General features: G+C 46.6%; 1 protein-coding gene across 1 annotated transcript in view; it reads right to left on the reverse strand.

Annotated features, from left to right (window-relative positions):
- DPP6 (dipeptidyl peptidase like 6) overlaps window positions 1-16,844 on the reverse strand; it is a 671,848-nt gene that overhangs the window by 159,131 nt on the left and 495,873 nt on the right. The window contains exon 7 of the mRNA XM_040643764.1: window positions 3,460-3,541. Within this exon, the coding sequence (XP_040499698.1) occupies window positions 3,460-3,541 (82 nt within the window). The remainder of the gene's footprint in view (window positions 1-3,459; window positions 3,542-16,844) is intronic.

Below are 16,844 nucleotides of genomic sequence, written 5' to 3' on the forward strand. Positions count from 1 at the left end.
CTTCACGTATGTTTCCTCATTTAATCCCATTTAATCTAGCAAATCCATTTTCCCGTTTTCAGGCTCAGCAGGTACATCAAATTCTGGAAGCAACGTGGTTATCCATCATGAACACCTGAGCTCATGGACCAATGCCATCCCAGACACTTTACCGGCAGAAAGGAGGCCTCCCCACATCCGCCTTCTCCTTTCCTCTAACAATGGGCCAGTCAGGCAGGATTTATTCCCTATGATGTCATCCGAAGGTCCAACAAAAGTCACCCTAACAGCCGAGAGCCACTAACTGGAGGCCACAGGGAGGGACGGGGGAAAATGTCATCAGTCCACTCCCGGTGATGGGTGCCGTCTCCCTAGGGTTTATGGGTTCCCCGAGCCAAGTGCATTGCTGAAATCCCTCCCCACAAGGAGGGGGTGATGCTCGGAAAGCCTGCTGGTGAACTTGAACTGCAGCTGTGCTCTCCGTGCCCAAAGGAGAATTACTCATTTCTGTCTGACTCAATATAATTAGAGCAGATTTCCTTTGGGGAGCACTATTTACCTTTTAAAGTAAAATGGCAACGAGGGATTTGTTAGTGTTTGCAAGGGCCGCTCACGGGTTGCAGATTTCCTTCGCCGAGCGAGTGCAGGATGAGTAGCCGTCACAAGTGTGCCAGTCCCTGGGCTCAGGCTTTTCTCAGTGGAGGACAGCCAAGGGAGCATACGGTCCCCTGAAACACCGGTCGGCAAACACAGCCTCAGGGCCAAAATTCCTGTTTGCGTAAGTAAAGTTTTACCAGAACAAAATAACGTCTCTGCATGCTCTTTCTATACTGTCCACAAATGCTTTCTCTCTACGATAGCAAAGTGGAGTCGTGGAGACCAAGACCCTATGGGCTTGCAAAGCCTAAAACATCTGCTACAGGCCCCTACAGGAAAAGTGTGCTGAGCCCTGCTGCCACGTACAGGACACTCTCAAGGGTGAGTTACATCGCCTACTATGCTCGGTACAAGGACTGTATCATAAAAACACCAAAGTTCAAAAAAGTTTAAGAACTCAAAACTTCCACGAGCCCATTAGTCCTTTTGGTACTAAGCCCAAATATCAGCAATTACTACTTCACTGAGCATTCATTTCCTTGGAGCAGAAAGGAAGTCAAAGGTCCGTCCCCATAAGTAATATCCTGAGCATCCACATGGATCCTGGCTACTTGCCTTCACCCAATTACTCTGTGTTTAAGCGACTGAGGATCACAAGAACGTATTAAGTAATCATCCATCCATCCATTCATGCATTTGTTTTTGACCTCAACAAATACTTATTGAGTACCAGGTGCTGTGCTAGGCCCTCGGAATACAAGATGACAGTGCCGGATGCCTAGAGGAAGCTGGCCGAATGCAGGTGAGACATATCGGTGGCACTGAGACATCATAGCGCCAGGAGCTCGTGTGGGGACGCGGGAGTCTGGAGGCGGAGCCCAGTGGCGCAGGGAGGGGAGTCAGGGAGGCTCTCTCAGAGAAACTGAGGCATAATTAGCTTTGCTGCCAGCTCCTCTTTAAGAGGTTAAGTGTGAGGACTCTGTAATCACTCAGACCACCCTAGAGCCTAGAAAGCTTGACATGAGTATAGTCGATTGTCCCAGAGGCAACGGCGGCTTCAGGTAGGGAAGGGGCCAGCCTAGTAAGTAAGCGGTCTGGAGAGTGAACTGTGTGGAGCCCCATCTGCCTCCAAATTCCAGACACGGTTCTAATGTCACGCATGCACACACACATGCCTCCTCCTTTAGTAAACTGTGGGTTAGTTTTTCTGGGAGCCACAGGATCAGGTTGTACGGCCTCTGTTCCAGGGTCTGGCCTCCCTGTGGGCTGAGGGTGAGGCGTGAGTCCGTAAGCTGCGTGGTAATCCCTGGGTGACAAGGAGAGAGGCGGCAGGTCTTCGGAAAGATGCCTTGACCAGTGTGAGAGTCTCGATGTCTTTTTCCTGACGTCTGTAAGAAGGCTGTCCCCCTGGGGTTTCCCGTGAGCTGGGGGCGAGGTCTGCCTGTGAAGCTGTGGGCAGCAGGCCGCCCAGGGATCATGGAGAGCAGGGAGGTGCCATGTCACTTGTACGGAAGGACTGGATGGCTGGGGGTACGATCTGCTTCCTGGAAACAGTCAGGATTTCAGAGGGATTCAAAGTCGGCTGTTGGAGACTCGGTCTTGAACACTTTGGGCTCCCTGCTGGAAGCTGCAGGTCCTCCTTGCGTGAGAGTTAGCGCCTCTGAGGAAAGGCGAGCTTTGTCTCCTTGCACTGACTGGAGGACTGGTGTCCGTCTGCCACGGCCTCCCGACCTCCCCTCACTGGCTGATTCCCATTGGCTAACCATGCTTTCCGGATCCTCAGGACTGTGTGGCTGGCGCTGGGTCCCCTGTAGTAACAGCTAGGACAGCTCTGTGGTCCATATGATCCTTTTCTTTAAACTGTTTCAAGGCAATGGAACTAACACGCAACCAAGGGAATATAATCGTATCTCTGGGAAAAATAAGACTATTTTAATTCCTAAGACAGAAGACAGATGGTCCAATACCATCTCACCCCAAGCTTTTGAACATAATCATTTTCTGTGTTATTTTAGGAAAAGAGTTTTTGAAATGCAGCTTTACATAATCAGCATCAAGAAGCAGGAGGACATGGTGACCTGGGCCCAGGCCACGTCACCTGACCTCATCCTGCAGGGGCTTCCTGCAGGGGGCGCTGCAAACTCCCGGAAGAAAGTTGAGCAGAACGGACAACTCTCACCTGCTTTAGATTCGGGTAATGCTGGAGCTGGAGCACACCTGAGAGATCATCCTATCCTCGCTTCTCACTCAACATTCGGGCCGGCTGACTGCCGGGTGACAGCTGAGGGTTAGGATAACACCCAGGACTAGAACCCCCTCCTCTTAACTGCTGTTTGCTCAGAGCCCTGCGCGCCAGGCCGGCGTGGCCATTCAGTTTCTGGAGGCAGGTCAGTTTGGCCAAGCCGAGTGGGAGTCTGTGTAGGTGTCTGATGTGGAGCTGCGAGGCTGTGCTGGCTGCGTGCGGACCTCACTTGCCGGGAGCCCGGCCCCACAATGGCCAGCACATCTACCTTCCTATAAAACCCTCCAAAGAACAGGGCCAGACTTCAAGGGCAAAACAAAAGACACTTTCGATGACTCCACGGTTCTGCTACTTCCTAATTACGGTCCCTGTGACAAGGCTTATCCCCTCGACTTCCCAGTAAGTGTGTGATCTACACACAGCTACAGTTGGGGTCCACCTTCAGGGTATCAGATCTGGAACCACAGCACAGGCTGTTCTAACAAAAAAAGAAACGGCCATGTTACACATGCAAATATTCTGGCGTACTTTTCCAAAATGTAACTCACACAAACCCAGACATCGAGTGTAGTGAGACAGAGTCAGCCTCTAATGTCAACTTCATCAAATTCAAACCTGGTCACTGAGTTTGATTAGCTTACCAGCTGCTGGCCTTTAGGACCCCAGCCTGCATACTGAAGTTTTGCATTGCTCACTTCCGGTGGGTCCAGACTTTGAGGATCCCTGAAAGAAAATAAATAAATAGACAAATAATCGATCAACCAATCAATCAATATGGTGGGAAACAAGAATGTTCTCTGTTTATCCTCCAGCTCTTACTCCCTTCTTCCTTCGTGTGACTTTCAAGACCTCGTGTTATTAAACAATGTCTTGGCCTCCATAAGATTTCTTCAGATGTACATAATTTACATGAAGCTGAAACAGGCCCATCACTGCTTAACCCAAATAGTAAATATTTATCAAGAGACAACATGCAGAGAGGTCTATAGATCAATTATTAAAATATCCACACCGCTCAACATTAAAAATGGAAATGTGTGGCTATGCAGTAGCAAGTCCCCATGACCTCTATCTCTGTCTTGGGCTTTGCCGGTGGATCACTTTTTTTCTCAGCATAATGCCAGGTCATTCTGACCTTCCCAAACCAGGAGCCTTAGGGCAGATTCTGCACCTTGGTTTGTATTAGGAGGGAGGGAGGGAGAGAGGGAAGAGGAGAGGGGAAGATTGAGAGAAAGATTTTTTTCCTTTCAAACACCACTTAGATTTTTCACTCTTATTTTATTGATATGCAAAATACTATGCTAACAAAATCCTACTTTTGTACTTAAATAAATGTCATAATGAAGAAGACATAATGAAAGAATGAAAAAACCTAATACTTTATAAGTATAAAATATTTCAATATGTTTTGTAGCTATTATTGTCTACAAGACGTGGGAAGGATTCATTTTCATTATTCCTTTAGATGATATATCACCTGTGTTCTGCTGGCTAGGCCAGACTCTGTCAGGTGCATACACTATCACTTGGCCGTGATGGGCCTTATGCAGAAGGCATAGCTATGAATGTGCTGGTTCCTCTACTGAAAGGCTGTGGCTGAATGGTCTTTGGAAAAGGAAGATGCTTGAACAAAGACAAGAAGGAAGGGAGAAAGTGTAGGTACTGGTTCTGGGCTTGAATCAGCAGAAAATTCTAAAGTAATTGCTTGATAATATTACCGGAACAAAACAGAATATACTTAAGAGTAAAAAATGCTAGGGAAGGCGAGATAGTCTGCAGTACCCCAGAGTAGTTTTAGATGGGGTCCCTGGATGTAAAGAGATCAGGGAATCCTGAAAATGGGGTGATTAGGTGCTAAGTAAGGGACGGCAATGATAAGAAGACTAAGCTGGGAAGGCTGATGACCGGGCACTTAGAAGAGTAAGGGAGGGGTTTTAACTTTCCCGGTTTTGAATGAATTTTAACAAACCCTACCATTTGTATGTTTTTAATGTTTCAAAGTATTTTTATGACATGGGTGATTTCCTCTTTAACTGTGGGTAGGGAAAGGCTTTATAAGGAGGACTCACAATCCAGAAGCGATTTGAAAATGATACATTTGACTACGTAAAAATTTTTGAATTTTTTACATAACAAAAACAAACGAGACAACTGACAAACTGTGAGAAAATATAAATAACATATACCATGGACAAATAGCTAATACTCATAATATATTAAAAATACTCTAAAATATTGAGGTTACAAAAAAAAAAAAGAAACAGAAACATGAGAAAAAGATAAGAACGGACAATCCACAAAGAGGATATAAAAGGTCCTCAGATGTATTAAAAAGGACCAAATAATGCAAAATTATAGAAATTAAAACTGAAACTATACTGAGTTATCATTTTTCACCTGTGAAACTGCTCCCCCCCCCCAAAAAAAAGTACAGCACACTGTATTGGTGAGGCTGTGAGGAAAAAGCCGTCCTCATACTCTGCTGGTGGGCATGAAAACGAGTGAAAATCCTTTCAGAGGGAAACTTGGCAACACCTAATAAAATACACACTTTACTCTTCAACTAGAACACTTGTGGGAAGACATACCTCTCACAACACAAAATTACATACGCAGAAGGTTATACTCATTGCAGCTTTGTAATGACAAAACACTGGAAACCACATGTGGTGGAAGGAACTATGGAACGTCCACACGATGGAATATAGCACAGCTGTCAAAAAGAATGAAGACCTCCATAAACTGGTAAGGAGTGGTTTTCATGACAGAGGATGCAAAGCTCAACAGACTGTCTATAGTATGTAACCCATCGCATAAGAAGGGGATATAAGAAAATATGCATGTATCCTCATTTGTGAAAAAAGAAACACAGGAAACATAAACCAGAAACCAGAGGTTAGTTATGTGTAGGGGGTGGGTGGGAAGAAGGAGGGACTGACTGATCATGAGGAGGCTGGATAAGGAAGGAGAAGCATTTCTCTGGGTATATTTATTGGTATAACGCCCAGTCTAAGACCATAGCAGTGTTTCACATAATTTTTGTGTGTTCCAAAAATAAACCTAACAATTAAAAACAATCAGGGTGTGGGGGAACCCAAAGGGGGATAGCAACACCACGACAGAGCAAAACCCTACTATACATGAAGCACAAAACTACACGGAAGGAGTGGGGAAGGGAAGAACCAACATAAACAACTTCAGGAAACAGAATCGCGGCCGGATACCCCAAAGCTAAAGACAAAAAGATCACATGACTATGGGTTAGCAATTCTGAAACCACTTGATGTGTGTGCTAGAATTAAACTACTCTGCAAATATATAAATATAGTGGAGATGAGAGCCTGTTTTCTTACTTTTGGAAAAACAAATTATAAGGAAAAGGGGAAAGCTAAAATGAACTGTGTGAAGTTGGCCTGGAATCAGAGGTATCAATACAAACTCATTATTTCGAATATCTACACACATCAAAACATAGATATATATGTGTATTCAGGGGTTAGCATGCACACATATATGTCCTTGCTCTGTTCACAGAGAGGCCTAGAATCAATGACCCCCAGTAACAATGAGCACACCCACTGCGATATCTTGGTCTCTAAACACCATCATCCAATAAAAGTATACAGGGCTCCTAGGAGATGTAATTGCATCTGGGCTGGAACAGAGAAAATACAGGATGAGTCTGGAACATCTTATGGGTCCAGAAAGTGAGAAAATACTCAAAAAAGACAGAAGCCGGTTCAAAGAATACAGAAGCCAACCTGAAGGAGCTTTTTATGGCCAAAGCTAGATAAATCTGAGCAACCAAATAATCAATAATAGTATCAGATTAACCCACAGAATAAAATCAATATTCATAAGTCCAAGCTAATATACGTAAATAATCGGATACATAAAGCAGCTCTTCCACATGAAAGAATTCCAATTAAGTGTAGAATGAGGGAAGAAAAAAGCATCATATATGTGGTATTTTCACCCAAAATGCATAACCTTACTTCAGTCACAAGAAAACACCAGACAAACCCAAATTGAGGCACACTTTACAGAACAGCTGACCCATAATCTTTGCACGTGTCAAGATCATGACCAAATAGGAAAGACTGAGGAAATGTGACAGACTGGAGGGGATTAAGGAGAAATAACGTCTAAATGAACGTGGGATCCCGAGACAGGAAAGAGACGTTGGTAGAAAAATAGGTAAAATTCAAATAAGTTGAATTAATAGCATGGTGCCGATATTAATTTCCTGTTCCTGGTCATCACAGTGTGTTTATAACACACACTAACAATATTTCAGGAGTATAGGAGAAGTAGGGATAGCGATAGAAAAGAATCATTTGTACTGTTTTTGCAACCTTTCTTTGTCTAAAATTACTTTAATTTAGAAAGCTAAAAAAAACTCCAAAAAACTGAATAACTTATATCTCACTGGTTATAAAAATTATAGAAAAAAATGAAAATGAGAAAATTTCCCTCCCAACATACTATAATCTTGATATTGAATTGAAAAAAGTCTTTGATATTTAGCATGGCATAGGCACTCAATGCATGCGTCTGAATAACCAGATGAGTAAGGATGGATGGGTTATGGGGGTGGCGCTAAGTAAAAGACCTCTTGCAATTTTAAAGACAAACTAATGAATTCATTTGGTCGGGGTATATCTAGAATTTTCCAAGCATGGAGCACAGAGTAAGAAATGTTCAAATTCCATAGACTTACTGAATGTTGAAATTCACTTGGTTAGGTAATGATTTCTAGGAGGTGTCTCAGATAATGGGGAACAGCAGGAGATCAGCCTCTCTCTGATCTAACCAGTGGAAATCCTATAAATGCTAACTGGAGATGGTGCCTCCAAGTGGAGAAAGTGCCACGGAGATTTCATGAGCACCCGCCAGCAACACCATGAGCACACGTGCACCCCGCCTTTGTTACCTTCACTCCTCCTGGAGGGCTCACATACGCTCCCTTCCCCACATCGCCGGCACATGAGACATGTTTCCACATGAGGAGACAGCAAAGGCTGACAGGAAAAGCCGGAACTCCAGCCCCATGTCACACAGATCGGGTGCGATTCTCAGACTAGCCTCAACCGGGAAGGGGGATAATAGTTTCCCTTTCCCCCCAGAATGGTCGTGAAAATCAAGAGAAACAATGAAAGTTACTTTGCAAACTCTAACACGCTCTAAAGAAGGAATTGTTTATCTTCTTAGCTAGTGAATCTCTGAAAGTTCAAAGCCTCCAGGACGCCCGAAGTTGCCTCAGTCTGTCTTTAGGAGAACACCTCCGTGCGTGTACCTCACCCACGGCAGGGAGCTCGGATGTGGTGGGAAGAGCTCTGAGAGGCTCTCAGTGTCATTCTGAATTCTGCCGCTGACTAGCAGCAGGGTGTGGGGTCATAGAGAAACTTAATCTAAGTTGGTTCTCTCGTGTATAAAATGAGAATAAAAATGCCTGCTTTACAGGGTTGGACTGAATGATCTACTGTATAGGAAAACAGGCAGTACCGACCTTGCCCAGTAAATGGTCAATAACACCAGTTTATTCATTGGTAAACTGGTAAATAATTAAGTTGATTGTGCAAACCACTATGTATATGCAACTTTAACAAAAGGTCCAATAAGGTATCAGATCTGAGGACAGATTTACTACAGAACTCGGCAATAAAACGAACACCCTGAATCCTGTACTATGTGGGGGTAGGTTTAGGGATCTCAACCCTCAACCCTGTTCTCACTTGTTTCTATGAAATAAACCTGTATTTTGCATTGGAATATGATGGTGTAAGATTCATTTGCTTTCAGGTTAAAGTGGGTTTCAGGGTGGTCTCTACAACTCCCCCTCCCATGTGGGGGTCCCTTCTTCAGTGACTCGCTGGGTGGTCACCCAGCCTCTGCTCACTCTGCCCACTGAATGGCTTGCCTTGCACAATTCTTTCTCTGCCCCAGCCGAGCAAATGGCCAGCTAGGGTTTATGCTCAACATACACCCTCATATAAACACCTAGCAGAGAAAGCACGGAGCCAGCTGTAATGGGAGTCAGCGGGGTACTAACCTTTCCCATCATTACTGCTCAATCTTGGTTAGTCACCTTCTTCTCAACCATGATTCCAATCTGTCCTGCTTTCCTCACCTCCAGTACCTGGAAATAGGACTTTATTTGCAAATAGGCTCTTTGCTGATGTAATTGAGTTAAAATAAGGCCATTCTCAATTAGGGTGGGCCCCCATCCAATCCTAATCTCCTGTATAAGAAGAAAAAACACAGAACAGACAGATTGGGAGAAGCCCAGGTCACAGTGGAGGCAGACCCTGGAGTGACAGCACCCACTAGAAGCCGGAGGAAGAGAGGATGGATCCTTCCCTACAGGTTCGAGGGAGTGTGGCTCTGCTGATACTTTAATTTGGATTTCTGGCCTCCGGAAATGTGAGGGAATGAACCTCTATTGTGTTAAGTCCCTCGGCTTGTGGGAATTGGTTACTGCAGCCCCAGGAAATCAATACACCCTTCATTTCTTAGATAAACTGAGGCCCACAGTGGGTAAGTGATTTGTTCAAGGACACAGAGCTGATCAGTTCCTGTCTAAAGGTGAATCTCCTGCTTTGGCTGAGGGAGGAAAAAGTCTCCAACTGACTTAAGGAACAAAGTAGGAAGACCCTCCGAGAGCAAAGCAAAAGTAGCCCCCAGCGGTTTTATCTGTGAAATGCTCGCCGTGCCCACCTGATGGTGGTTCCTTGTGGAGCCCGTGCTCCCATCAAAGGAGTCCCGGATTCCTCCTTCCTGCACCGAGGACCACCAGCCGTGCTCTCTGCATGAAGGTCACTGCCATCACGATTTCCTCTCATGAACTGGATTATTCTGCCGTTCTTAGGGGGGTGTTTGGGTGTGTGTGCAGATGTGTGTGTGTAGGAATGCATAAAGGTATGTTTCCATTTATTTTGTGGTTGGTTAGTGCCCTTCCCCCAACTTTTCTGTCTTTTAAAAACTTTAGTCATTTATTTTAAAGAACCCATGGCTGGCTCTGTGATAAATCATCTCCAGGAGATGGATTGGTAGAAAAAATGATTAAGGAAGAATAAAATCTGGGCTTACCATATCTCAAAATAATCATGCAATCCATTCTGATTTTGCTTATTTGAGCAATAAACAAAACAGGGCATCAATCATGCTGAATTCTGAAGAGTAAATTAGTACAGCAAAGTTTATTCATTTATCTTTCTAGGCTAGTTACAGGGACTGAAAAACTTCCCAACAAAAACAGCACTTGGAATAGTAAAGCTAAAAATTGCTTTTCTGGATCCTAACATTTTGTGGCTAAAGACACCCGAAACCAGCATTTCAACATCAAGTAATATGTATTTTCTGAGTATTCCTATTGCTTGGCATGGTGGGTAATGTAAAAATATAAGAAACACTCCCAGCGTATCTTAATATTAGATGCTCTTAAATATTATTGAATAATGAATAAATGGATGGATGAATGGAAACGTAAATGGAACCTCATTTAATCACTTACTGATGATTCATTATGGTCAATGATACTTCTAAACTCATGCAAAATTTAAAGGTTCATGGCATCCATTTTTACACATATCTTAAATGACATGGTTAAATTCTTGAAGGCAGGGACTGCCATAGGCATCAACCCTTCCGGAGCGGCCAACATTCAAGGACACATCCTACCATTAATTTTAAGTGTCTCCGTATCTATGGTGTATCAGAAGTTCCTTCCTCAGGAGAGATTTGATACAGAAGTTTTGCTGCAGAGCTGCCCCATTCACTGACAGATGATGGGGTGCTTTCTGAAATGTTTGTGACGTCTCCCCTGTCCAATTCACGGGGACACTTTAACCCTTAGGATCACAAGTACTAAACAAAGTCACATGGAAAGTTTTGTTTTTTTGTTTTTTTTTGTTTTTTTTTTTAGATAAAAGGGGAGCTTGTGACTTATTTGTTACTGTATCCTCAGTGTCTAGACAGGTGCTCAGTAACCTCTGTTAAAGAAGGAAATGAGAGAGGAGTGGGCAGAGTCTGGGGCATTAGCTGAATGACCAACATATTTGGGGGGTGATGGAATACTGGAGAATTGAATGAGGTGATGGTTGCACGATCTGGGAATACACTGAAAACCACTGACCTGTACAGTTTAAATGGATGAACTGCATGGCATGAGAATTACATCTCCATAAAGCCAGGGAAAGGGAGAGGAGGAGGGGAGGGAGAGGAGGAGGAAGAAGGGGAGAACAGGCAAAGAGAAGGAGAGGAGGGAGAGGGAGGGGGAGTTCTGGCTGCAGCTGCCTTCAGGGCATTAAGCCTCCTCTGTAGACTCCAGATTCAAGGTTATTTCTGTTCTGCCACATCACCTTCTAGTGATTTAGTATCAAGCCTTCATGAGCTTGATGCTTCCTCAGGATGTGCTCCCTGACTTAGAATTCCTGCCCAGCCTACCTGCACAGGGCGAACGATCCCACAGGAGACAGTAGCAGGTGGCAAACTTGCTACCTCTACAGGGAGGGGCCCCCATGTCACCCTACTGGGTAGAACTGGCAAAAAGTCTGCTGGATTATAAAGTCTTGGAGTAAGATGGCATTCATAAACAATATGAACAATATTTCGAGTTTCTGACATTTAGCAAGTAATCAAGCAATAGGGAGACTGACAGACTGCCAGATTTCAATAGCATAAAAAAACAGAACGAGAAGAATAGAATGTTTCCTTATAGACTCTGGCTGCCGCTAGCGAGTGTCATGGGGGGTGTGGGGGAAAGCCACATATTTGGTTTCCTCTTCTTATACGAAACATTTGTTTCTACTGCTTCTTAAAGGTATTCATAGACAATATATATTTTTCTGTTCAATCACCTCTTCCAAGAGGAGCTGGAAGAGCCCAGCTGGGATATTTGCCAGGAACGGTGGACAGTTCGGAGGTTTGCCGTTAAAGGTTTAGGCAGTAAGAAGCTGCACCACTTACACATAGGACATACAGGGTGGGAATCTGTGTGTCTCATGTATGGAGGAACTCCAGATATTCCTTAAATATAAGCTTGCAGACAGCTCAGACGAGGAAGATTGCCTCTTGCACAGTGAGAACTTAGACAATCCTCTGTGCATACGATCTTCAAGAAGGTCCACATCTGAATTTCAGGACCAAGTGTGTATGGTGTAGTTAAAAAATGCATATGTAATATACCTATTATATTCAAAGTACACAAAGAGAAAACTCAGCAAAATCTTTTGGCCTGTGGTGCAAATGGGGTTTTCCAAACACGCCCATAGCAATATTTCTGGTCCAAAATGCTTTTTCAGAACCTTGGTGCTCCCCACCTGAAGATGGAGTTTATTCTCTCCAAACAGACGGAGGCCGTCTGACTGCACCAACGAGAAGGCAGCCGAATTCCTCTGCGAGACCCCCGGGGAGGAGTCACAGAGGCAATAAAGCTCTCCCTGTCTCCCTTCTTTGGGAAATGCACCTGTGCCCCCATGCCACGAGGCAGCCCAAGCCACATGGAGGGACCACCCAGAGGGGTTTCAGCCAGCAGACCCAGCGGGGGTCTCGGCTGACAGCCACCATCACCTGCCAGCCTCCTGATGAGTCTGGCCCTGAGCATCCGCGCTGCCCTGGCAGATGCCCAGTGAAGCCAGGGTGGGCTGTTTCTGTTGAGCCCCAAACAAATGGCTGACTTATGAGCAAAATAAATACTGTCAGTGTTAAACCATTCAGTGTGGGGGTAATTTGGTATTCCATCACAGTACCTGGAACACCCAGCATGAGTACTGTACATAGAAAATAAGAAGGAAATATTGTGTGGAGTGTGGTTTAAGGCAGTGGGGACAAAGGGATCTTCATGGCGTCACCTGAAAGGTGCAGACATTGCGCTTTAGATAAAGAGCAAAGCCACCCTCCCTGTGTTCCCTAGCATGTTCCCACCAGCCAGCCAGCCATCCCCTCTCAATGGACACCTCTTGCTGTCCTTCATTCTTCCCCCTGTATTATCTGTATTCCTCTCTCCCTAAACACTTCTTGTTACTGGTTCTTACCTTTTCTATTTGCACATTAGTCATTGCTATCTAAGTGGTCCAGGATTTGGGAGAAGTCATTGGATTCATTTGCAGTGGGGACGGTAAACCCTACCTCTTGGGTGGTTCTGAGGATAAAGGAGATGATTTATGTAAGGTGCTAGCAGCACTTTGCTCGGCAGCTCCAAGACTGGTGTGTGGGAATGCGTCAGCCTCTCTAGCCAGTCCACAGACTGCTCGGGGAGTCACTTAAGAAGGCAGATTCCTGCTCTTGGCCCCTGGTGTGCTATGCACAGAGAGGGACTTCTTGCTGCCCTGTCCCCTCTTTCATCCTCAACATCTCTCCTGCACACCCAAGAGCAGGCCCTGGCTGGCTGGTATGTCACAGCCTCCCCGTAGCCTGGGGGGAGGATGGTTCACACTAAATTTGGCTGCATGCACCGGGTATGTGTAGCTTCTAGGAAGCATCCTGGAAAGAAGGGGGGCATACTCTTCTCCCCTTTGTTTTTTCCTGCTAGCTGAAAATTCTGTGTGATGGCTAGACCTGGTGCAGTCACCAAGGAGCTCGAGGTGGAGGTCACCAGGCTGGAAAACAAGGCGGCTAGCCCGGGTCCCTAACTCTCCGGGCTCCAGCCTGGATCCCCTGGATGTGAGTCAGAGAACAAGTTCTACTTTGTAAAAGCCCTTGTTATTTTGGGTTTTCTGTCCCCTCCAAATCTGTCCAAATCATACCTAATATACCTAGTTGTGGATGGATCATAGAAATAGACATTTTTAGAAGTTCTCCAGATGTTTTAAAAATAAACCAAAGATTGAGAATTGGCCCAGCTAACTGTCTAGGGCCTGCATCTCAGGGAAGTGCACTCTGACTGTGTGGGTTGCCCGCAGCTCTTGGGAGAAGCACCGGGAATGCTGGGTAACCACGGCCCCGCCAGGCAGCCCGAGGGCCTGGCCATGTGGACGTTCCACACGTGGGTAGGGGTAGGGCTCTTGGGCTGTGCACTGTGGTCCCTGAACAATGCGCCTTCTGACCAAGAGCTGGGCTTGTTATGTGAGGACACTAATGAGGCCCTTTAAGGAATTATTTTAAACCGATTTAACTGTGTATGTTGATAATAAAAACAAAACAAAACAAAACAAGAGAAAAACACAAACTTCCCAAGGATAAATCTGACCAAGAACAACCTGGAGAAGCCAGACAGCATTGCATCTCCAGTGGCTCCAGGGGGGAGTGGAAAGCAGTAACTGGGAAAACACGCACACCAAATGATATAGAGGAAAAGTATGTTTGGAGCGAAATCGATTTAGATTGTATAGCCAAGGAGCAAAGCGGGGTGTGGGTGAGTGAGGGCGCTGAGCTCCAGCTCCCCTGCCAGTCCCCACTCCCTCCCCAGCATCACGATGCAGGAGAACATTACTAGCTCACTTGCTTGAAGCTTGCAGAGAAAGTCCTTGTTCCCCACGGGACCCCATTCTCAAATCTGGGGGCTTCTTCTCAAGTTGTCTGTCTCCCCTTCCACTGCTCTGCCCCTCGACCCACTCTGTGGTCCCTTTCCACTTGGAAGGCACAACTTAGAACTTCCATATTTATTTGATCCCATCTGGACGCTTATTTTCAGAAACAGGCCTGAAACAGTCTTGTTATTCAGTCATGTTTCCGAGGGTTCCGTCAGGCCAGCTGGGGCGGCGCGGGCGGCCGCAGAACGAAGCAGGAAGAAGCCTTCTGGGCTAATCCTTGTCGGAGAGGCCCTCTGCCACCTCCCACTCACACATTCCAGCCTCTTCCCCAGGGCTGCCCATCTGTGAATTGCGAAGGCAGAGCCCGAGGCTGAGCAGGAGCTCTGTGCCCAGCAATTTGGAGGGAAGACTCAGTGCTCACTGAGAGGAGCCCAACAGCCTGTCCGCAGCCTCCCTGATGTGGCAACACCTGCCCCGTGGGGACTGTGCTGTGTGGCACTGACCTGTCCTGCCCCCACTGGCCCGTCGTGCGCCGGCCAAGCCCCATCGGTAATACAGTAGACACACTCCTACTGCGTGTCTACGTGTCTGGGCTGTTCCTCTAAATCTTCCATATCTTGTCCCTCTCTCAGCCTTTCTCTCCTTCTCTCTGTTGTATTTTCTGGAAAATGGCCTCCTCACCTTTGTTTTCAAGCCTTGTTGTTTTCATTGCTGTCATATTTTTTAATTTTAGGAGCTTCGTTCTGAAACATAAAGAACACTCTTCTGGGTTGTCTTGTGAGAGTGACAGATCATCTCTGCAAGGATGTTGATAAGAGGCTTTGTCCCCATATTTTCTTCTCCTTACACGAAGAGCTTCAGACGAATGGTGATTCCTCACTGGCATCTGCAGTAAGGAAGTTGGGACTGAGGGGCAGATGGGCAGTTCTGGAGAGCTTGAGAAGCATTTCCTGGCCTATCCCGTCCCTGACGTTGAGATCTTCTGGGGACGATCCCTAGGGTGCGGACCCTGGTGGGCAAGATGCGGCTACCACATGTCTGAGAGGAGGAGAGGGGCAGCGGGTCTCGCTGCCTGCTGCACACGACCCCCCATCCCCGACTTGGACCTTCCATTCCCCCACCCCTCCTGCCCTCTCCGAAGCCCCTGTTCTGCCCGCTCCAGGAAATAAACCTCCCATCTCCTGAGGATCCATCAAAGAGAACTTGGGGTTCTGATGCTTCATAATTTTCAATTAGTCCTTCCTGTTTCTCTTCCACACCCCTTCCTCGGCCTCCCGAAAGCACCCAGAGGGGCCCACCTCTCATCAGAGGCGATATTCTAAAGATCTGATGCATCAGAATGGAAACCACAGCCAACCAGGACAAATGCTGCTGAGTGGTGGTCCGAGCTGAGCACTGCTGCGGGTGCCGAGGGCCGCTCGGGGTCCTCAGGAGCCAGGGCGGGCTTGGCCTGCGAATCGGCTGCCATCTGTTTGGTCAGCACCGTCCCTCCTTCCTCTGTGTTGCAACTCAAAGCTGGGTTGCCTCCTCCTCTTCTCTGCTCCTCAGGAGTTTGTGCCTTAACTTTCACTTTCTGCTGTATGGGCAGGGGTCTGGGGACACCCGAAACTAGTGGAAGTAGCTCTGCTCTTTGCCTGGAGCTCCTCACCCATTCTTCCAAAAATGGCTTGTTGACTCATGCTAAGTGTCAAGCCTGTGACCAGCTCAGAGGTGGGCAGTGAGTCAGGGAAATCACCAGCAATGCCCAGGTGCAGCCCTGCAGCGTGCTGTCGGCCCAAGGAGGGCTGGAGGGGGGGGGGAGCTGACCCCTCTGGGAAGGTCAGGGGAGGCTTCCTAGGGGAAGGAACAATCTAGGGGAGATAGCAATGCTGCGTAATAATCGTCAAAGCTGTGATTCCTGGAGGTGAGGGTCGGGGAGGAGAGTCTTGGAAACAGCACTGCTGGGACAGACGACGGGGAAAGAGGGGACCGTGCCTCAGACTGAGATTGCTTCTCACTTTGCATATATGGCGGAGTGGACAAGGGCACCTGATGGTTGCCCCTCCCCCAGCTGTGCTTCCGGAACCAGGGCATGCGGTGCCTTCCTGTCCCTTCCATCTTCCCACGGACCCCCCCAGGGTACACCGGAGCTGCCTATCCTCAAGCCCGATGCCTGCAGACGATGGGAACCTCTGCCTCTGAGACCTTTGGGATTTGTATCTGCATCTGCCTCACTATCGGCATTCTGTAACCTGGGACCTCATGTTCCTATTTTGTTTGCGGTCGTATGTGGTCAAAAGTAACAATAAGCTTTTTGCAGGCGCAGGCTTATTTGCTCTGTGCTCTGTAGTGCTAAGGGCAGGTGATACTGAACATTAATGCATCTGCAGCACTGGGTGGCTGAAAGCACTGCCTCTTAAAGTCTGAACAGTCCCAGATTGCAGGGGCTGTACCTGTGTTCATTGGGCTCTTCGCTGTTACTCTTACTTTAAATAGAACACATCTTTATTCACAGAATTCGTAAAGCTGCTCCTATAATTGGTCTGCCCATGCATGGAGTCTCTCCAACCACATAG

This window comes from Ursus maritimus, unplaced genomic scaffold (genome assembly GCF_017311325.1).
Source record: "Ursus maritimus isolate PB19 unplaced genomic scaffold, ASM1731132v1 scaffold_3, whole genome shotgun sequence".
NCBI lineage: Eukaryota > Metazoa > Chordata > Mammalia > Carnivora > Ursidae > Ursus > Ursus maritimus.